General features: G+C 47.6%; 2 protein-coding genes across 4 annotated transcripts in view; both read left to right on the forward strand.

Annotated features, from left to right (window-relative positions):
• LOC147447135 (putative RNA-dependent RNA polymerase 4) overlaps window positions 1-19,559 on the forward strand; it is a 132,426-nt gene that overhangs the window by 71,312 nt on the left and 41,555 nt on the right. The window lies entirely within an intron of this gene.
• On the forward strand, window positions 5,476-16,016 carry LOC147447137 (uncharacterized). Its single transcript, XM_086524428.1, has 5 exons — window positions 5,476-5,694; window positions 14,180-14,574; window positions 14,676-15,042; window positions 15,228-15,389; window positions 15,519-16,016. Exons 1-5 carry the CDS (start codon window positions 5,476-5,478, stop codon window positions 16,014-16,016), a joined length of 1,641 nt encoding a protein of 546 aa, XP_086380554.1.

Raw genomic sequence — 19,559 nt, forward strand, 5'->3', positions numbered from 1 at the left:
GAAAAGAAAGATAAGGATACACGACCCCGGCTCATTCTTCAAGAGAGGGCCAATTACATCAAAGAAGAAAAGTGTTTTGGTTGCGGGGAACATGCGCACATCTTCGCAAAGTGCCCCAAAAAGGCACAGCAAGAACAAAGTGAAGACAGGCCAGAGAGTTCGAGAGCAACAGAGGAACGTGGTAGAAAAGGCAAGATGAAAGCAAGATTGGTACCAGATTGCATGGGTACTGACCCAAGCTTAGTTGATGAAAGTACGGAACTTTGCCGAGCTTGGGACAAAGTGAAAGATCAAGAAGCCTTGATTTTCTTCGATGGAGGAGCCGAGGCCAACTTCATTTCACCCGAATTGGCGGCGCGGCTCGAGATTACACCTGATAGGATGGGACCACCAGTAGAGGCAGTTCTGTCATTGGCAAACTTCGGTTGCATTGTCAAGGGTATTTGGGGCATGAGGACTTTTATATAATGCCCTTGGAAGGTTGTGACGTCCTCCTCCTTGGTACCATAAGAACAATGCCGTGATTGATTATCAGGCAAAGAAAGCAACTTTGAGGATGAAAAGGGCCTAAAGATTGTACTTGATGTCAAACTGAAGGGCGAGTCTGTCCCTATTGTATTGGCTTCGGCCATTTCCAAATTAATGAAATCGAGTCTCTTTGTTTACTGGACTACGTGAAAGAGTTAAATGATGAAAATAGAACGAACATGCCTGAACTTGATAGAGAACGCCAAGATTTTCTCCACACTCATGCCGATTGTTTCTCTGAGGGCCTGCCAGGTGAGTTGCCCCCATCTGGACCGGAGGATCATACCATTGATCTCATACCTGGATGCACACCACCAAACCGGCCACCTTACCGTGTTAGCGGAGCCCAAAATGAAGAGATTATGAACCAGGTGAAAGTCCTTCTGGAAAAGGGTCTTATCCAGCGGAGTACTTCATCCTACTGCTCTCCTGTATTTTTGGTTTTAAAGAAAGACGGATCTTGGAGAATGTGCATTGATTACAGAGCTCTCAATAAAATCACCATCAAGAACAGATTTCCGATTCCAAGGATCGATGATATTCTTGACCGACTTCAGGGATTCTCTTGTTTCAGCTGGATTGATTTGAAAAGTGGATATCATCAGATCCAAATCGTGCTGGGAGATGTCTACAAGACAGCCTTTCGGATGAGCTTTGGTTTGTATGAATTTTTGGTGATGCCTTTTGGCCTTACCAATGCTCCAACGACTTTCAACCGAATGATGGATAGGATTTTTAGAGAGTATAGTTCATTTGTCGGCACTTTCTTTGATGACATTATAGTCTTCTCCATGGATGAAGCAGAACATAGACACCATATGCTACAGGTTTTTCAGGCATTGCGAGATCACAAGTTAGTTATCAATGCCAAAAAGAGTGAATTTTTCTTTGCCGGAGATACACTATTGGGGACACATCGTCTCAGCAGCAGGAGTACAGATGAACCCGGCCGAGATTGAGACTATACGTGATTGGCCCGATTTCAAGAATGTTCATGAAGTTAGAAGCTTCTTGGGCTTGTGTTCTTACTACCGGCGGTTAATTCCGAAAGTTTACTGAGGTTTCTTCCCCTTTGCACATTCTGACATAGAAAGGAGTCTCTTTCTCGTGGGGACCGACAGAGGTGACTGCCTTTCAGACACTGAAAGAGAAATTGACTACTAGACCAGTCTTGACTTTGTCGGATTTGCAAAAGTCATTTGAAGTATATTGTGATGCTTGTGGTCGTAGTCTGGGAGCGGTCTTAATGCAAGAAGGCCATGTCATTGCCTATGAAAGCCGATTGTTTTCAAGGTCAGATTTGACAGCCCCAGATTTATGAGAAAGAGCTTTTGGCAGTGATCCATGATCTTACTTAGTGGCTACATTACCTACTTGGAGCCAACTTCACGGTCTTCACTGATCATCAGAGTTTACGCTACTTCTTGTCACAGAAGCAGCTTTTGAAAAAGAAGATGCGGTGGGCTAACATCTTGTCACAGTTTCACCCCCAGATTGTCCATGTTCAGGGACAGAAGAACTTCATGGCAGATGCTTTGTCTCGGAAGCCGCTAGTTTTGGCTTTTTTCGCAATTCATCATAGAAGCTTCGAGGACATGGTTGATCATTACGCCACAGATCCAGATTCTTCCGATGTATTCATTCGAATACAGAATGGGGTGGTAGTAGCGGGATATTCCATATGGGATGGCTACTTGATGAAGAAAACGATGTTGTGCGTTACACAGCCGTTGAGGGAAAAGGTTTTGACTGAGTACCATTGTCCACCTTTTACCACCGTGGCATAGACACCACCTTGAAAGGTGTGCAGCGTTACTTCTTTTGGCTGAGACTCAAGAAGGATGTGGACGGGCATGATGGCATTTGGACTGTCATCGACAGATTTAGCAAGCAAGCTCATTTCATTCTCGTGAAGAAAACAGTCAAGCCGGATCATTTAGCGAGACTGCTCATTGCACAGATTTTCAGATTACATGGCATGCATGAGACAATCGTCTCTGACAGAGATCCCCAATTAACGAGTTTGTTTTGGAATGCTATTTGGGAGAACATTGGCACACGATCGCAGTTCTCGTCATCATTCGAGCCGCTGACAGCTGGGCAATCTGAGATTGTAATTTCAGTTGTATTGGATTTATTGAAGTCTTACATTTTTGATCAGAAGACTCAATGGGAATTTTTTTTACCCTTGATGGAATTTGGCTACAATAACACGATCCACTCTTCGACGGGGAAGGCGCCATTTGAGATCATTGAAAGTGCTGCGAAGGTTTCACCCTTCCTTAGCACGAAAGATAAGATTTTTGAAGCCGACCAATACACGAGGGACTTGGATACTGCTTTTGCCAAGGTCCGAGAGGCTTTAGCGAAATCTCAAGAACGACACAAGAAGGCAGCAGATCGACATCGTCGCGATTTGAAATCAAAGGAAGACGATTGGGTACTCTTACGTTTTGAAAAGGCACGGCTAAGAAAGAAAAAGGGAAAGGAGCGGCTTTTTCTGAAGCTTAGCATGAGGTACTATGATCCTTTCCAGATAAAAGAAAAGATAAATGATGTCTCCTTTAGACTGAAGCTGCCCGATACTTGGAAGATTCACAATGCATTTCATGTGAGTCTATTGAAGCCTTTTCAAGGCGATGTGCCCGATGATGGGGAGCCAGATGAGCAACCCGAAGTGGAGGAAAGCGAGGAGATACTCGTTCTAGGACAGATATTGGCACACAAGGACAGAAAGATAAACGGTAAAGTGATCAGGCGGTTGTTGGTTAAGTTCAAGAACTATTCTGCATTGGATGCGAAGTGGATGGAGGAGGAGGGCCTAGCAGATACTCCTCAGATTTTGAAACTTTACGTTGAAGCATTCGGTTTAGCATAGTCTACTCGGATAGAACCCCGATTTCAGCAAGGGTGAATCTAGTGCAGCGGGTTTGCACAACAGGGGAGTCAATCTGCTCCTTTGTCAACGGATTACCCCGATTTTGAATAGAGTCACTGATGTCCCTTTTGGGTTTCAGGGATACTTTAGGGCTAAATAGTATTTTGCTGTATGACTTTATAACAGGAATTCCCGAAAATGAATATGATTGATTTATACTTAACTTGTTTGAGTGCAGGAACTGAAAGACGAAATGACTGCAGCATTTCGGTCTCATAAATCTCTATAGACATGATTGCAATAAGGATTAGTTAATCGGGCATCCGTGAGGTCCCGAATGGACCTAGATGCGATTACTAAACTTGTTGCTGATTAATCATGGTCTGAGATTTGGAATGAATTTGTATGTGATGTCTTATGATGTCAAGTGATGTTTTGTGATGTGACTGTCGATTTGTACAACTGCTAGATGTGTCGTGTCTAGTGTGTCAATACTAATAGTCAGTGTCTACTAAGACAGTTTATGGCCTTTGTCTGTTTTGCAGGCTTGAGGGCGATTATAATTCTTTCAAGAGAGGGGTGTGTAACAAACGGGTGACATTGCAGGCCCTCGGACACATATGACATGTATGCAACTCGTAAAAGGTGCCAACAGGCTGACACGTGGCAGAGTGTACGGACCCCTGCAAATTGCGTTGACTGCTGATGTGGCAATTTTCCGTAAAACGCACTGACTTGTTGATGTAGTAGTCCGTACGCATCTCCGCAAATTACAGTGGTGTCACGTGTACATTTAACCCTATGTGCATGTGGACAAGCTAACTCTTATTTCTAGGGTTTAGGACAACCAAGGAAGTGTTATGGCACCCTTGTGAGCTTGTATGGCGGTGTACGCGAGACATGCATGTCGCGACACTTAGATTAGTTGCATACCCTCTGATTACACAGCTAGTGTTTGCTAGGTGTAGGCACTGAGGAGTGTTCCCATACAGCTATATTAGTACCAAATCTAGGCAATAAGTGCATACGAAGCACCTCTTATTAGTAGCTCATCAACTTATTAATAAGTGACATTTTAGCCAGCAATTATAAAATCATGGGATTTTTATGGGATTGCTCTACTCAGCTTTAATTCCCTATATAAGTGACCCTAGGGGTCATCTCTCAAGCATAAGTCAATACCCTCAGCACCAGCACCAAGTACCTGGCGTCCGCAGTACCGCAACATCTCTGGCGTTTTTGCACCAGATCACCCCACTAGCACTAACATTTTCAGTTTTCAGCCATAACCTCGCCATACCCTTACAATCCAGCCATCGAAACCAATGTTTTTAGTTTTCAGCAAAGAGCAGCGCTCGGCCTCAGCCTTCCAGAAGGTACAACTGTTCCATCCCCACTTTCTCAACCTAGTCGACCTTCAAATACTGACAAGCCGCCCACCAATGTCAAGGGCCGCCCCTCCATGCGATCTGATATTGATGGGGCGTTCTTGAAAGGAATGGCTGACTTGCAGCAGATCAAGGTACCAAAGAAAGCCCTGACCAAAGGCGAAAAGCCTACAACAAAGACCATCTTAAAGAACACCTTTCAGCAAGTGTCACTTTACGACATGCTCTGGCTGGATGCAAATTTTCGAAGCGTCACACCTATTGTCATTCAATCTATGTACCTCGGTGCAGGGTCCAGTGGAGGGCACCTTCCTGTGCAGCCGCCTAAGTCGTCATGATCTCCTATCCCGCTGCTTCTCTCACTGATTACAAGAGTCTTCGTCTAACCGTGTCTATTCTGGGGCAACGATGTTTAGGTGTCATAGTGGATGGTGGATCTGGAATTAACCAGAGAACTGTGTACCCCTTGGGCATAGTCGACAAGGTGCCTCTGCAGGTGCAAGACTTTACATTTAGCCTGGATTTTGATGTGGTTCGTCTTCCCCAGGTTGAGGGCGGCTCTCCCTTGCTCATCGGCAGACCATGGTTGCGGCACACTAAAGCACTTCATGATGGGGAAACGATGCTATGTGGATACATACTCTTGGCGCACTAGTGCAACCCATTCAACTTGAAGGAGGTATGGATCTAGTAGTGCATCATAGTTCTTTGTCAGTAGAGTCCAACCTCGACCTGGAACAGCCTACCCCACCAGATGAATCAGACGAAGACCTACTGGAGTGGTTGGAGACGACCAAGTCTATGCCATGCTATGTGGTCTCTATAAATTCCTTCCCTGAAGTTACATCGTCTTCGAGTGTTCCTTCAGTAAGTGAGCCCAATGAGCCACAACATCTACAGGCAAGTGTGGCGGTCACTAAGGATGATAACTCAGTTGCCCTCTTGGTGGAAGCGATCGGCCTTTGTGAGTCTATCAAGCACCTTAGAAGGGGTGGGAAATCCCCTTTACAAGAGTTTACCTCTCAAGCACCATAGAAGGGGTAAGAAATCTCCTTTATAGAATCTCTTACCTCAGCCTCCTCTGCGTCCGACTCTTTAACCACGCGAAAGCTCTCTTCTGTGTTGGATGAACTCCCCTTTGACGAGCTTCCATAGGGATGGTTTCAAGAAGAATATGCTGATTTTCATATGGATCAGCCACCACCCCATGATGTCTCAAATCTCCAAGAGGCCGCACAGTCTTCATCTTCTGATGCATCCTCGCCAGCCAAACCTTCTGACCCGGTTAGAGAAGTCAACCTTGGCGATTGTAGCAGGCTACAGTGTCACTGCTACAGGACACAGTTACAGTTAGTACAGTTGGTCTGGTCTGTTCACACTGGACGGACACTCTGGGCAGTGACACGTGGCAGGGATACGGATGGTGGCCTAGTGGACATGTGGCCAGGTCACACTTAGCTGGCTGACATTTATGAGCCGTTGGTGGCTCTTTATGATTGTATCTATGAGTAGTAGCCGTTGGGTCATTATCATTATCTTATATAGATGGTTTGGTCATCATCGTGGTAGCGAGTCTAGGCACAGAGCACTGCTTCACCATCCCTGCACATCTGAGCCTCGACACCCCCATTTGTACCTGTGAGTCTTGGGCTGGAGTTGAGTGTGCTACCACGCCAGAGTCTGGACATGGTTCTTTGAGATAGTCGAGTCCACATGTTCTGGTCCACTGTTGTGTCTCTGTTGTTCTGTTGTTATCCATTGTTTCTGTGTTTCATTCTGTTTGAGTGAGTTTCCATTTGTTTGAGTGAGATTGTCACGCACATTGCACTGAGGGGCACCCACACTGTAGAGAGCACGACACATTATCCGCGCTATAGGTGCTCTCATTTTGGCGATCACGGTGGGACCTCAACTGAAGTCTCACTCTGTTGAGTAGCTGGTCTTCTTCGCTTCACCTGTGCAGCTTGTTGTTCTGGTCTAGTTTCACCCTTGACAACTTAATCTAGCTGGTCTAGTCTCTCGCCTTGCTGGTCTAGTTCTCTCTCGCCCTGGTCCACCCAGTTATCGTCCTGGTCTAGTCCTCCTCGTCCCTGGTCTAGTCCTTCCTCGTCCTTGTCTAGGCCAGGTGGTCTTGTCACTCGCCCTGGTCTAGTAGAGTCTAGACCAATGTTCAGCCAAGTGAAGGTCGTCTTGCCCAAGTGAAGGTCTTCTTGCCCAAAGCTTGGTGGGGTTGGCGGTTACTGCATGACACATACAAGGAGGTCATTGGAGCGTCAAAGTGCAGTACTAAGTCCTTCGAAGTACTACCACAGACGGCGTCAACCCTTGGTGCCCAGTAGAAGCATATTAGCCCCATCACCCATACCTACTCATACGGCTACCTCCATTCCTTCGATCGGTTCTACATCCTCCAGGTCACCTTCTCCGGTAAGGCTCTCCTCCATCTTGTTACAGCAAGCTAGTGAGCAACAGACTCAGGAGCAGGAGGCCATGGAGGAGCTCACAAGTGTTCTGGCAAAGGTGAACATCAAGTTCCCTACCTTTAAGGGTCTCTCCACAGAGGATGCAGACGACCATGCTCGGAGGTTTGTCTCTCTTTGCAGAGGTCGTGGCCTCAACAGAGAAGATGCATACCTGGTGCTCTTCCCGTCCACCTTGGATGGTCTTGCAGATAAATGGTACAATCAGTTTGCTGAAAACCACTTTACTACTTGGACCATGTTAAGACAACAGTTCTGCGAAGCTTTCTGACCAAGGGATTATCAAGAGAAGATTCTAGATGAGTTGGCCAACCTGTTGCTCCAGCCCAAGGAGACATTTGCAGAGCTCATGACCAGAACAAAGTCCCTGGTCGCCAAGCTGCCTCAGCAACCAGGGGAATTCATGGTGAAGAAGTGGGTAGAGAAGGCTCTGCCTAAGACTTCTCAACAAAAGCTCAGAGAAATCCTCCGTCTTGAAGCCAATCTGGAAGACTTTGTTGCTACTGCTACTAGAATAGAGGGAGCAAGAATGCAGTTCACTGACTCTCCTAGGTTAGATACTGCCCCTGTACTCGTGGATAGTCCAACAGACCCCTTGACTTCTTTACGAAGGGAACTGGAAGCCCTAAAGTTACAGCGGGCCCTTCAAGAAGAGAGATCCTTCTCTCTCAGATAGGAGAAGCCTCCACATCAAGAGGCTTATGATCAACTTAAAAGAGAGTTAGAAGAGCTCAGGTCTCAGCAGGAGACTAAGGCTATGGTATGGTGTAGTTCATGCCGCTCTCCAGGACACCCTCCACAGGACTGTCCCCTTCGCTCTTATTGCCACTTCTGCGAAAAATCGGGTCATGAAGATAAGGATTGCTACTATATAAAGGGATTGCACAAAATACAGCAAAGTCTTGGTCCTACACTCCAACAGGGGTTAGCACCAACATCCAACATGGTTTCTCACTACGGCCATCCCAACTACATGCCACCTTTGCTCAATACCCCTGCTGTCCAAGGTATGTCAAGTACTTTCCCGACTCAAAGTTTTTATAATGCTAATGCCACCTCAACCCCTCAGAGCTTCTACACTTCAGCCTCCAACTCCATGCAGCAACCACCTCGTCCCCCGTTTCGTCCTTCCAATCGGCCCATAGTCTGCTATAGATGCGGAGAATATGGGCATTATCAGAGAAAGTGTCCTTTACCTGAGGGGTCCCCTCCTTGTCGTCATTGCCCTGATTCGAAGGATCACTACAGTAAGGATTGTCCCATGCAAAGGGCATCCACGTCTTCATGCTCGACTCAGAACCAGCAAGATTTCACCTTCCCGAAGATAAACTTGATTGCTGTGAATACCGTGCCTCAACCATCACTTGTTACTCATGTGGTTAAGCCACTGCAAGTGGAGGAGCCTGCTGGTGTCCTTACTCGGGCACAAAGAGCAGCTCTTGGTCTCAGTCTGCCCACAGGTCCACCTCGCCAGTCCCCACTTCCTCAATCTGGTCTACCTGACCCAAAGGACGAGTCCTTCAAAATTGCTAAGAGCAAACCAACTTCCTTGTTATCTGACATTGATGGAGCCTTCTTGGAGCAGTGGTTGACTTGGAACAGATTAAGGTTCCAAAGGGAGCCCAGTTCAAAGGCGCCAAGCCCACAACAGAAGCCATTTTGAAGAATACTTTTTAGCAGGTGTCACTATACGACATGCTAAAGCTCGACGCAACACTTAGAAGTGACACCCTGTCGGTCATTCAGTCTCTGTAGTCGGGGGCTGGGCCTAGTGGTGGGCACCTCCTTGTACAGCCCTCAGAGTCTTATTTGATTTCCTATCCAACTGCTCCCCTCACCGATTATAAAAGTCCTCGTCTCATCGTATCTATTCTTGGGCACCAGCTATCCGGCGTCATCGTTGATGGTGGATTTGGAATCAATTTGATGGCCGAATTCACTATGATGGCCTTAGGTCTACAGCCTACCCGACCTGCTCCTTTCACTGTTACATTGGCCGATCAGAGAACAGTCTACCTAGTGGGCATAGTCGACAAGGTGCCTTTGAAGGTACAAGATTTCACTTTTAACTTGGATTTTGTGGTAGTTAATCTTCCCCAGGTAGAGGGAGGTTATCCCTTGCTGATTGGTAGGCCATGGTTGCGACATACGAAAGCACTTCATGATTGGGGAAACAATGCCATGTGGATACATACTCTGGCTCTCCAATGCAACAAATTCGTCTCAAAGGAGGCATGGATCCGGTCGTTCAGCATAGCTCTTTGTCAGTAGAGTCCAACCCTGACTTGGAGCAGCCGGTCCCTCTTGATGGGTCCGATGAAGTCTTACTGCAGTGGTTAGAAGCTACTTCTTTGATGCCATGCTATGTAGTCTCTCTTCAACCTTTGCCAACAGATTCACCCTCTCCCGCTGATACTACACCTGAAGCTACACCTGAAGCCAGTAATCCCAATCAGCCAAGTGCGCCAGAACCAAGTGGACCGGTCTCTGGTGACCATCCTTCAGAGGGTCCCTTGATGGAAACCGTCAGCTTGGGTGAGCTTATAACCCACCATAGAAGGGGGAAAAAGTCTCCCTTGCAAGAGTTGGCCAACACCCCAGCTCCTTCCTTAGCCTCCACTCCATCTGACTCTCCACCCATGCCGGAGCACTCTGAGCTATTTGAGGATTTACCATTTGCAGAGCTTCCATCAGGATGGTTGTAGGAAGAGTATGCTGATTTCAACATTGATCAGACGCCAGCTCATAATGTCCAGAAGCTCACAGAGGCGGCACGGTCTTCTCTCCCTGACGCAGCCTCGCCCACTGCACCGCCTGACCTGTCAGAGAGGTCAACCTAGGCGGCCCTGACAACCATCAGCCCATCTTGTTAGCCGCTTGGTTATGGGATCACCCCGCTCTACTCGACCAGGTAATCTCTTTCATGCGCTCTTTCAAGGATGTGTTTGCCTGGTCTTACCACGATTTGGAAGGAATCCCAACAGAGCTAGGAGTCCACACAATTCCTCTGGTTGAGGGGGCTAAGCCGGTTAGAGGACGGGCTTACAAACTGAATCCCAAGTATGCAGAAGCAGTCAAAATCGAGTTGGAAAAAATGCAAGAAGCAGGTATTATTGTACCAGTAGAGCACTCAGAATGGTTGTCCCCTATGGTTATTGCCCCAAAGAAGCAGTCCAACAAAATTCGAGTTTGCGTCGACTACCGGGCTCTGAATAAGGTCACAATCTCGGATGGATTTCCGACACCTTTCACTGAGAGAGTCCTCGAAGATGTCGTTGGCCATGTACTGTATAGTTTTATGGACAGATTCAACGGCTACAATCAGTTAGGAATACATCCTGACGACCAAATCAAAACAGCTTTTGTGACTCCATGGGGTATTTTCATCTACACTTGAATGTCTTTTGGGCTTAAAAATGCACCGCCTTCTTTCAATCGCATAGTATATCTCATCTTTTGTCCTCTGCTTACTGATCACCTTCGCATATTCATGGACGACTTTTCCACCTTCTCGGGTGCTCAATGTTCGACCCCACTAGAAAATCTAAAGGAGCATCTTGCTCAGCTCTCTGCAGTCTTCCTCAGGTGCAGAGAGGCACGTTTGAAGCTCAATCCAAACATGTGTCATTTTTTTGTCACCGAGGGCACACTGTTGGGCCATGTGGTGTCTGCTCAAGGTTTAGCACCTGACCCAGAGAAGATAGTGGCCATCTTGAAGTTACCTCTGCCCATAAATCCCAAAGGTGTTCAGAGCTTTGGGGCCACACCGGCTATCATCGCAGGTTTATACGTATGTATGCACATGTGGCTCAACCATTGACTCGGCTCACCAGTGTTGCTGTTCCCTTCCAGTGGTCAACACCCGAGGCTGAAGCATTTGCATACCTCAAAAAACGCCTCACTGAAGCACCTATTCTAGTTGCCCCAGATTGGGCCCTACCTTTTCATGTGCATACAAATGCCAGTCTGTTGGCTGTGGGTGTTGTGCTGACTCAGCCTAGCAAAGAGTTCAACTTGGATCGCCCTGTACATTATGCAAGTCGCCTGCTCACCAAAGCAGAGCGCAACTATAGCACCACAGAGAGGGAAGGTTTGGCTATAGTGTATGCTCTACAGAAATTTCGTCACTATTTGCTAGGGGTCCATTTCACAATTATTATTGATCACCATGCCTTGCGCTATCTGCTTAATAAGCCACAGGTCGCAGGTCGAGTATGGGGATGGCTCCTCCTATTCCAAGAGTTTGATTTTGAAGTGGTACTCCGTCATGGTAAGCATCATGTAATGGCTGACCACCTCTCTCGCATTCACACAGGTGAAGAAGCTACCGGGATTGCGGATGACTTTCCAGATAGCAGTCTTTTTAAAATAGATACAACACCGGAATGGTATGGCGAGGTCTTACATTTTCTATCTACTGGGCTGTACCCATAGAAGGCATCTCCACTGCAGAAGAGGAGATTGCTGTTGAAGTCCAGGCCTTTCACTCTGATTGGGGGCTAGCTCTACAAATCGGGACCAGATGGTGTTCTGAAGCATTGTGTCTCACCTCATGAGGTGGAGCATATTCTGGAGGATGCCCACAATGGTCCCACTGGTGGCCATTACCCTGGTCACATCACCGCCGAGAAGATTCTATAGAGTGGTCTATGGTGGCCCTACGTTTTTAAGGATGCAATAGCATATTCTAAGGTTTGTGATGTGTGCCAGCACTGTGGGCCGAAGCCAAGTAAGCAATCCAACCGTCCTCTGCAGGTCTCGATGGCGTGGCTACCTTTTGAGAGATGGGGCTTGGACTTTGTAGGTCCAATATATCCCCCGGCTCAACCAAGTAATCGCAAATATCTGCTAGTGGCTACAGACTATGCAACAAAGTGGGCAGAGGTACTGGCGACAGTAGATTGCATTGGCAATACAGTAGCCAAATTTTTATATGAAAATATTTTATGCAGATTTGGATGTCCCTTAGAGATCACCAGTGATAGGGGCAGTCATTTTGTCAATGACATGATCTCAACTTTGCTGGCCAATTACAAGATTTTTCATCGCAAGTCGTGCTCTTATTACCCTAGAACCAATGGGCAGGCCGAGAGCACCAACAAGGTTGTGATCGCCCTCCTGCGGAAAGCATGTCATCTCCATCCAGCATCGTGGGCTCAGGCTGTGCACGACACTCTTTGGGCATACCGCACATCTCTCAAAGCAACAACGAATCACATGCCTTTTCAACTCGCTTCCGGTTTGGAAGCCATAGCTCCACTTGAGTTCAACTCCGGATCCCCTAGGGTGGGCAGTCTGCGTGCAAGTTGGGGCATGGAATCTGCTTCTATATCCCGTCTCACCTTATTGGATGAAAGCCGCCGTTTAGCTTCACATGCTCTGCAAGCGGAGCAACTTCGTCGCAAAGCGTGGCATGATCGCCACCTGAGAAAGCCGAAAATAACGCAAGGCACACTAGTGCTACTCTATCAGGCAAAATATTTGAAAAAAGCAAAGAAGCTGGTTCCAGCTTGGGAAGGGGCCTTTAGAGTAGAGGAGATTTTGCCACAGGGGGCTGTCCAGTTAGTCACTTTGGAAGGCGTTCCTTTGCCGCTGGTAAATGGCTCCCGGATCAAATGCTATTACTCCTCTGAGTAAAGTGTGCAACTATTCCGCCATCTGTAGGTTCTAGGTCCCATCTCTCTCCTCCCCACTATCTTTCCATCAGCACGGGTGTTCTGTTACTGTCTCAGTTTCTGCTATGTTTGTAAGTTTCCGCCTTTCCTCTAAGATATCTTTTCTCCACTAATTCTTGGTAATTGGGTGTTGTCGTGAACTTCTACAGTCCAATCACTCCTCCTCTAATCGTTTCTATCCTCAGCGTTAATTGCTGTTAAGTACTAAGATCTTTCCAGTTCGGGAGTCTCCAAAAGTCGTGGTTTTGTTCAGTTTTAACAAGTGTAGTTGCTTAGATGGCGATTGAGACAGGGATCACATGTAATCAAGGACTTGGACTTGATGAGGCTCACAATGCAAAACTCTCTATGTGAATAATATGGTGGAGTATGTCAAAAATCTTTTGGGCTCATTAGCAAGCAGTGCAGTTAGTATTCTAGCTGCAGGAAGGGCCATTAGAGTTTTGGACTTTTGACTCAAAAACTTGCTTGGTTGCTTGAGAACCTACACTTTTCTTCTCCTTGCATTTGACCACTTGTCTTCTCCTTGCATCTGACCACTGCATCCTTCTCTTCTCGGTTATCTGCGCAGCCTTTACTCTCTCCCTGGACCCTATCCCTCTACCCAACCTCTCGCCCTACTCTCCCTCACCCCCTCGACTCTAACTTACCCTAACCCCCTCCCCTTAAATTCTCGACCCTACCCTCCCCTTACTCCCCTCGCCCCTACCCTACCCCACCCCCTCTCGCCCCTACCTTCTAACCGCCCCCTCTCGCCCCTACCCTCTACCACTCGCCCCTACCCTCTAACCACCCCTCTCGCCCCTACCCTACCCACACTCGCCCCTACCCACCCTCAATCCCCTCGCCCCTATCCACCCTCACCCTCTCGCCCCTACCCTACCCACACTCGCCCCTACCCACCCTCAACCCCCTCGCCCCTATCCACCCTCACCCCAGGGTTGTCCACGTCCGTCGAACGGAACGATCCGTCCGTTCCGTCCCGTCCCGTCCGTTCCGTCCAGGTTCCGTCCGATCGAAAAAAAAATGCCCGTTGACGGACTTTTTTGACTGTTTTTACAGCCGTTTTGTAGCGCCACGTGCTGGCAGTTTTTGAAAGCTAAAACTTGAACGTTGGGGGCCTTGGAGCCTTGGCCCTTGGGGCATCATAAGCCAGTGTGCCATCCCACCCCCCCGGTGAACGACATTCTATCCCAAGCCCTCTCCATCGTCAACTTCATCAACAAAAAGGTGAGAGTACTTGCGATATATCGCACTTACTCCGGCTTGGAGTTGAAGAAGCCTTCCGCAACACGCTTTGCCGCTATGTGGCTCCTCCTTGAGCGCCTGTATGATGTGCAAACCAACTTGCAAAAGACAATGGTCTCGGATGAGTTCAAAGCATGGATTGAAGAAGAGACCCAATCATCCCAACAAGATGCAAAGGCCATCCAACGGCTTTGCTTGAAGGAGGAGTTTTGGCAAGAGGTCAAGGGTCTTGTCATGGTGGTATTGCCATTGTATAAGGTGCTTCGGATGACCGACATGGAAGGGTCTACCATAGGTCTCCTTTACCACTTCATGGAAGAGGCTTACAAGGAGATTGAGAGATCCACTATTCTTGATGGCGCACCCGATGGTTCACGGTAAACATATCACCTTATGATTTATGTACATTGTAAGTTGTCTTTTTCTATCTACGGTTCTACCCTTCCATGCTTGACTATCTTTCTCTCTCTCTTTGTAGTGATGTGTTGGAGGACTCTCCAAAGAGAGATGACATTCTCTTCCTTGTTAAAAAGCGGTGGGATTGGATGAGGCGACCAATCCATGGCTTTGCCGCCCTCTTGCATCCGGCTTTCAAAAAGCCATCCATCTTTGCGGATCAAGCACTTCAAGAGGAGCGCGACAAGTACCTTCCAAAGATACTCAATGAAGAACACCATGGAGAGTTTCTCCAAGAGCTCATCAACTATGGAGACCAAAGAGGCACGGCATTCGCTTCCTCGGTGTGTTGGAAGAGGGATTCGTTAGTGAAGCCTCTTTTTTGGTGGGAATGTTTTGGCTATCAATTGCCTCACCTTCAAAGGGTGGCATTGAGGGTTCTTGGACAGGTATATCATATATATATTAATAATTATACATACAGTAACATAATACCATACCATAAATTATAAATTTATAATCTCAATCATGTCATCATTTGACATTCATCATTCATGTGACATAAGTCACCTCTCAATTGAAAATTCCCACAATTCAAATCTCATGCCCCTCTGCTATCATCTATGTGCTCTAGGATTGCTCATCGGGTGCATGTGAGCGGAATTGGTCGGCGTATTCTCTTATACACACCAAGATCCGCAACAAGCTTTCTACGAAGCAATTGGAGCGGCTTATCTATTGTCGCTCCAATTTACGCATGTTGGGGTCCATGCATGAGATGCCCATTGCTAGGCAGGTAATTGAGTTGGCTACATCATACTCTTTATTTATGCTTTCACATGTATGATGTATCATGTGCTCATAATTTTGGCATGCCAAATTGCTAACTCCATTAATCTTCTTGCATGTTGTAAATGACAAATAGGTGAATGTAGATGAATGCAAGCTCTCCATTGAGACTCTTAAGAGTCTCAACAAAGATCGCGATCCAGAGGAGGAGCAAATATTTCGAGACCTCTACTTGGAGTTGGAGGAGATTGATCGCCGTGTCTCTCTCACACGGTCCTGCAAGAAGGTGGTTGTGCGAGCTTTGGCAACTACAGGTAGAGGAGCTTCCACTTCAGTTGCTCTTGGGAGTGGAAGAGCGTCGACACGGACACCCAGGTGCTATGTGCGGCGAGGCTCGGGTAGCGGATGTACTATGGCGGACACCACTTTGGAGAATGTGTCCATTTCTAGGCCTGCGGATCCTAGAGAGCCAGAGTTTGATGATGAGGGCAACATCCTTAGTGAGGGAGATTATGGTCTTGCATCTAGTGCATTTGATGCAAGTAGTGATGAGGATGATGCAGCTACCTCTAACTCAAGCTCTAGCTCAAGCTCGGACCACAACTCCGGTGATGAGAGCGATATGAGCACTTAGAACTCTCTCTTTATGCTTTAAAGTTTGCACCCATGGGCCATGAGACTATGAGTTGTGTGACGTGTCACTACTTTTTTGTACTACTTTTTGTCACTTGTATCTCACGAGCCTCGACTCTCTACTTATGTAATGAATTATGAAATCAAATGCAATCATGATCATCTTTTTTCGAACATTGCCGTTTCCAATGTCCATGGCCAAATCTTTAATGTTCTTACTTGTAAGACATGTCCTTGAAGTTGTATGTACTTAATACTAAGTAGTTACTCATAATAGAGTAAAAGCTCTGAAAAATATATGATTTATTTTTTTGCATCGTACGTTACTTCAACGTACGTCTAACTTTTTTTAGTTTGATTAGTACCGCACGTCTTCGTACGTGTAACCATCGTACATGACCGTACGTGTCAACTATGCCTCACCCCCTCGCCCCTACCCTATTGCATTCGCCCCTACCCAGTTCCTTATTGGATTCGCCCCAGTCCGAGAAAATTCGCCCAGGCCTTATTGGATTCGCCCTTACCCAGTTCCCTATTGGATTCGCCCCAGCCAAGAAAATTCGCCCCAGCCTCGAATCACTTACTCGCCCCTACCGTATTGCATTCGCCCCTACCCTATTACAGTCGCCCCAGCCCTAACTTCATTCGCCTCTAACCTCTTGATTCGCCCCTACATACCCAATTGCCCTATACCCTAAACTCTCCCCTACCCCTTTGATCCACCCTTACCCAATGCACCTAGACCCTAACCCATCTGCCTAGCCTCAGTCGAATCTTCTCGCCCAACCCCACCCTACTTCGCCCCAACTCACCTTCTGTCCAGCGCCTCTGCCTAGCCTAATCCCAAATCGTCCCTAGTCACCTTCTGTCCAGCGCCTCTGCCTAGCCCAATCCCAAATCGTCCCTACCACTGGCTTTTCTAGTATCCTCGCGCCCTACCTGAGCAGCTCCCTACCATCACCACTACTAGCGTTTTTCGTCCCAGAGTTTCTATACTCCACATGGTCTACTAATCTGCTCACTGTTTTTTCATCCACCCGGACCTCATCATGGCAGGAAGTAGCAAGAGAAAGGAAGAGTTGAAGAAGAGGAAAGCTCTGGTTGCAGAATCAGAGAGCGAAGTAGAGGAAGTATCTGCAAGCAGCAGCCATGGCATAGATGACTTTACCTCCAGTGACCCAAGCGATGAGAGCTACAAAGCAGACTCAACAGTAGCATCTGATGATTCAGATGTAAATTCCAAGTCAGGTGCTTCCAGTGATAAGGAGGAACATTCAAAAATGGCTCCGAAGAAAGGAAAGCAGCCGATCATCACCCATGGGATCAAGAGGCCTGCTTCTTCGAAAAATTGCACAGCATTCTCATTAAATTTTTATATGCAGCAGCCTCGACCATCTCTCAGTGAGGTGCTTTCGACTGCTCAGCTACGGACTCTGGGTCTCACAGCATTGGCTGATGCAAAATTTACCTGATACGGTTCCAGCAGAGATGATACATCAACTGTTGAAAGACTTTCCAAAGGTCCGGGGCCACAACCTAACAACTACAAGGCTTGGCCATGCCATGGGTATGACAAACTTTCCAGCTGTGAAGCCTACTACTCGCACTTTCTCTTTGCTGTCCAAGGATGCGACAATTCAAGCATGTCAAGAACTACTGAGTTCGGATCACCCGGATTATGAGCGAAGCAGACGGCTTCTCGCAATCTTCAGGTATTACTTTCTGGCTCGAGATGCCAAAGAAGACAAGGAAAAAACTGATCTTCTCACTACCTTCTCCCACTGCGACGGGCTCTACTGTTTAATCCACACTATCCCTTGTGGATTCCACCAGATTCTCTTCAGCTCTTTGGAGACTAGGGCTAAAAGATTTCGGGCCCAAGTGCAGTCTGTGCAGTTAAGTTTTAAATGTTTTGCGGCACCTCTCTTGGCATGGGTCATAAACATACCTATTAACCCAGATGAAGTGGATGAGGAGCAGGGAACCTCCAAAGGGAAAAGGAAATCATTGAGCATGCAGGTTGACCCCAGAGTCACCAAGAAAAAGAAGATCAAGGCGAAAGTGGTGAAGGATACAGTGAAGTCTCTACTCTCCTTGCGAGTTTCTGAGAGCCAGCAGACTAGGGTATATCTTCAGCGTCACACGTCTACTTCTACCCCTGGTTCTACTGTGCCGGCGCCAGTGTCTACTGTTGCTCCTCCGGACAGGATGGTCACTTCACCCATACAGGATCCTCTTCCTTCTTCCCCCATCTTCACTCATACACCGGTCAACATATCTCTCTCTCCACCTACAACAACAATCTTAGAGGCACCTACTACACCAGTTGTACCTACTTCTAGCTCGCCGGCTGTGCCACATGTGCGCCCTCCAGCATCACATGCATCTTAGGGATCTTCAGGTAGGACCGACTCCACTTCTCTGTTTCAGCTTTCAAAGAAGTTACTTCAGGACTCCAGAGCTGCTATTGCCACCATCGAGCTAGGCGTAGAGCAGCTAGCTGCAACGCACCAGCGTCACTCCGCCACATATGCAGCTATGGAGGGATCTCTGCGAGTTGCCGAGAGTGCCATCGCAGATTGAGATGCAACGATTTTTGCACTACGACAAGCATTGAAGATAAAGTCAAGGATTCTTGATGACCTAAAAGCACAAGTGCAGGGATTTCAAGAAATGCTTATGTATGGTAACAGGCCTACCCAGGCTCTTGTGGGATATGGATGGATTGGGCCAGGGATACAGGTCCAGAATCCAGTAGGCTTTGCAGTACCATCAGGTCTCTCTCAGCCCTCCGAGCAGTTCATGGGACACTACCCACAACCACAGTTCCAGTACTTTACTCAGCAGGGGTCTCACGTCCAGATGCCACACATGCAGAGCCAGAGTGTTCCTTGGTGTGACGGTGCTGCTGGTGCACACCGCCATGGTTGTGTTACTAGGCGTCCGAGGTTCACTTCAGGGCAGGTGCTTCCATCCGCTGTGCAGCAGATGGCTGCTCCAACCACAGGAAGCTAGGTTATGCAGAGCACAGTCCAGCAACCGCATCGTTACACAATCGATCTGATGGCTCCTCCCGATCCAGATGCTTCTGGAGCAGCAGTGGCGACGACACTTTCCCTTGGGTGACAAGACTGTGCTCTTGCCCCACCTTTCATTGTACATATAGTTACTTTTGCAGTTTCATTCAGTGTTTGGCTCACCGAGATGGTGACCAGTCTTGTGGCGGGCAACCTGTAGCAGGCTACAGTGTCACTGCTAAAGGACACAGTTACAGTTAGTACAGTTGGTCTGGTCTGTTCACATTGGACGGACACTCTGGGCAGTGACGCGTGGCAGGGATACGGATGGTGGCCTAGTGGACATGTGGCCAGGTCACACTTAGCTGGCTGACATTTATGAGCCGTTGGTGGCTCTTTATGATTGTATCTATGAGTAGTAGCCGTTGGGTCATTATCATTATCTTATATAGATGGTTTGGTCATCATCGTGGTAGCGAGTCTAGGCACATAGCACTGCTTCACCATCCCTGCACATCTGAGCCTCG

This window comes from Adiantum capillus-veneris, chromosome 11 (assembly GCF_014529385.1).
Source record: "Adiantum capillus-veneris isolate H3 chromosome 11, ASM1452938v2, whole genome shotgun sequence".
Taxonomy (NCBI): Eukaryota; Viridiplantae; Streptophyta; class Polypodiopsida; order Polypodiales; family Pteridaceae; genus Adiantum; species Adiantum capillus-veneris.

Bases quoted from the DNA above. Each gene is read 5' to 3' on its own strand.
- LOC147447137 (XM_086524428.1), top strand. From the start codon at position 5,476: ATGGATCTAGTAGTGCATCATAGTTCTTTGTCAGTAGAGTCCAACCTC. The intron at 5,695-14,179 runs GCAAGTGTGGCG...ATCAACAAAAAG, and splicing joins ATGAGCCACAACATCTACAG to GTGAGAGTACTTGCGATATA. The intron at 15,043-15,227 runs GTATATCATATA...TATGTGCTCTAG, and splicing joins CATTGAGGGTTCTTGGACAG to GATTGCTCATCGGGTGCATG.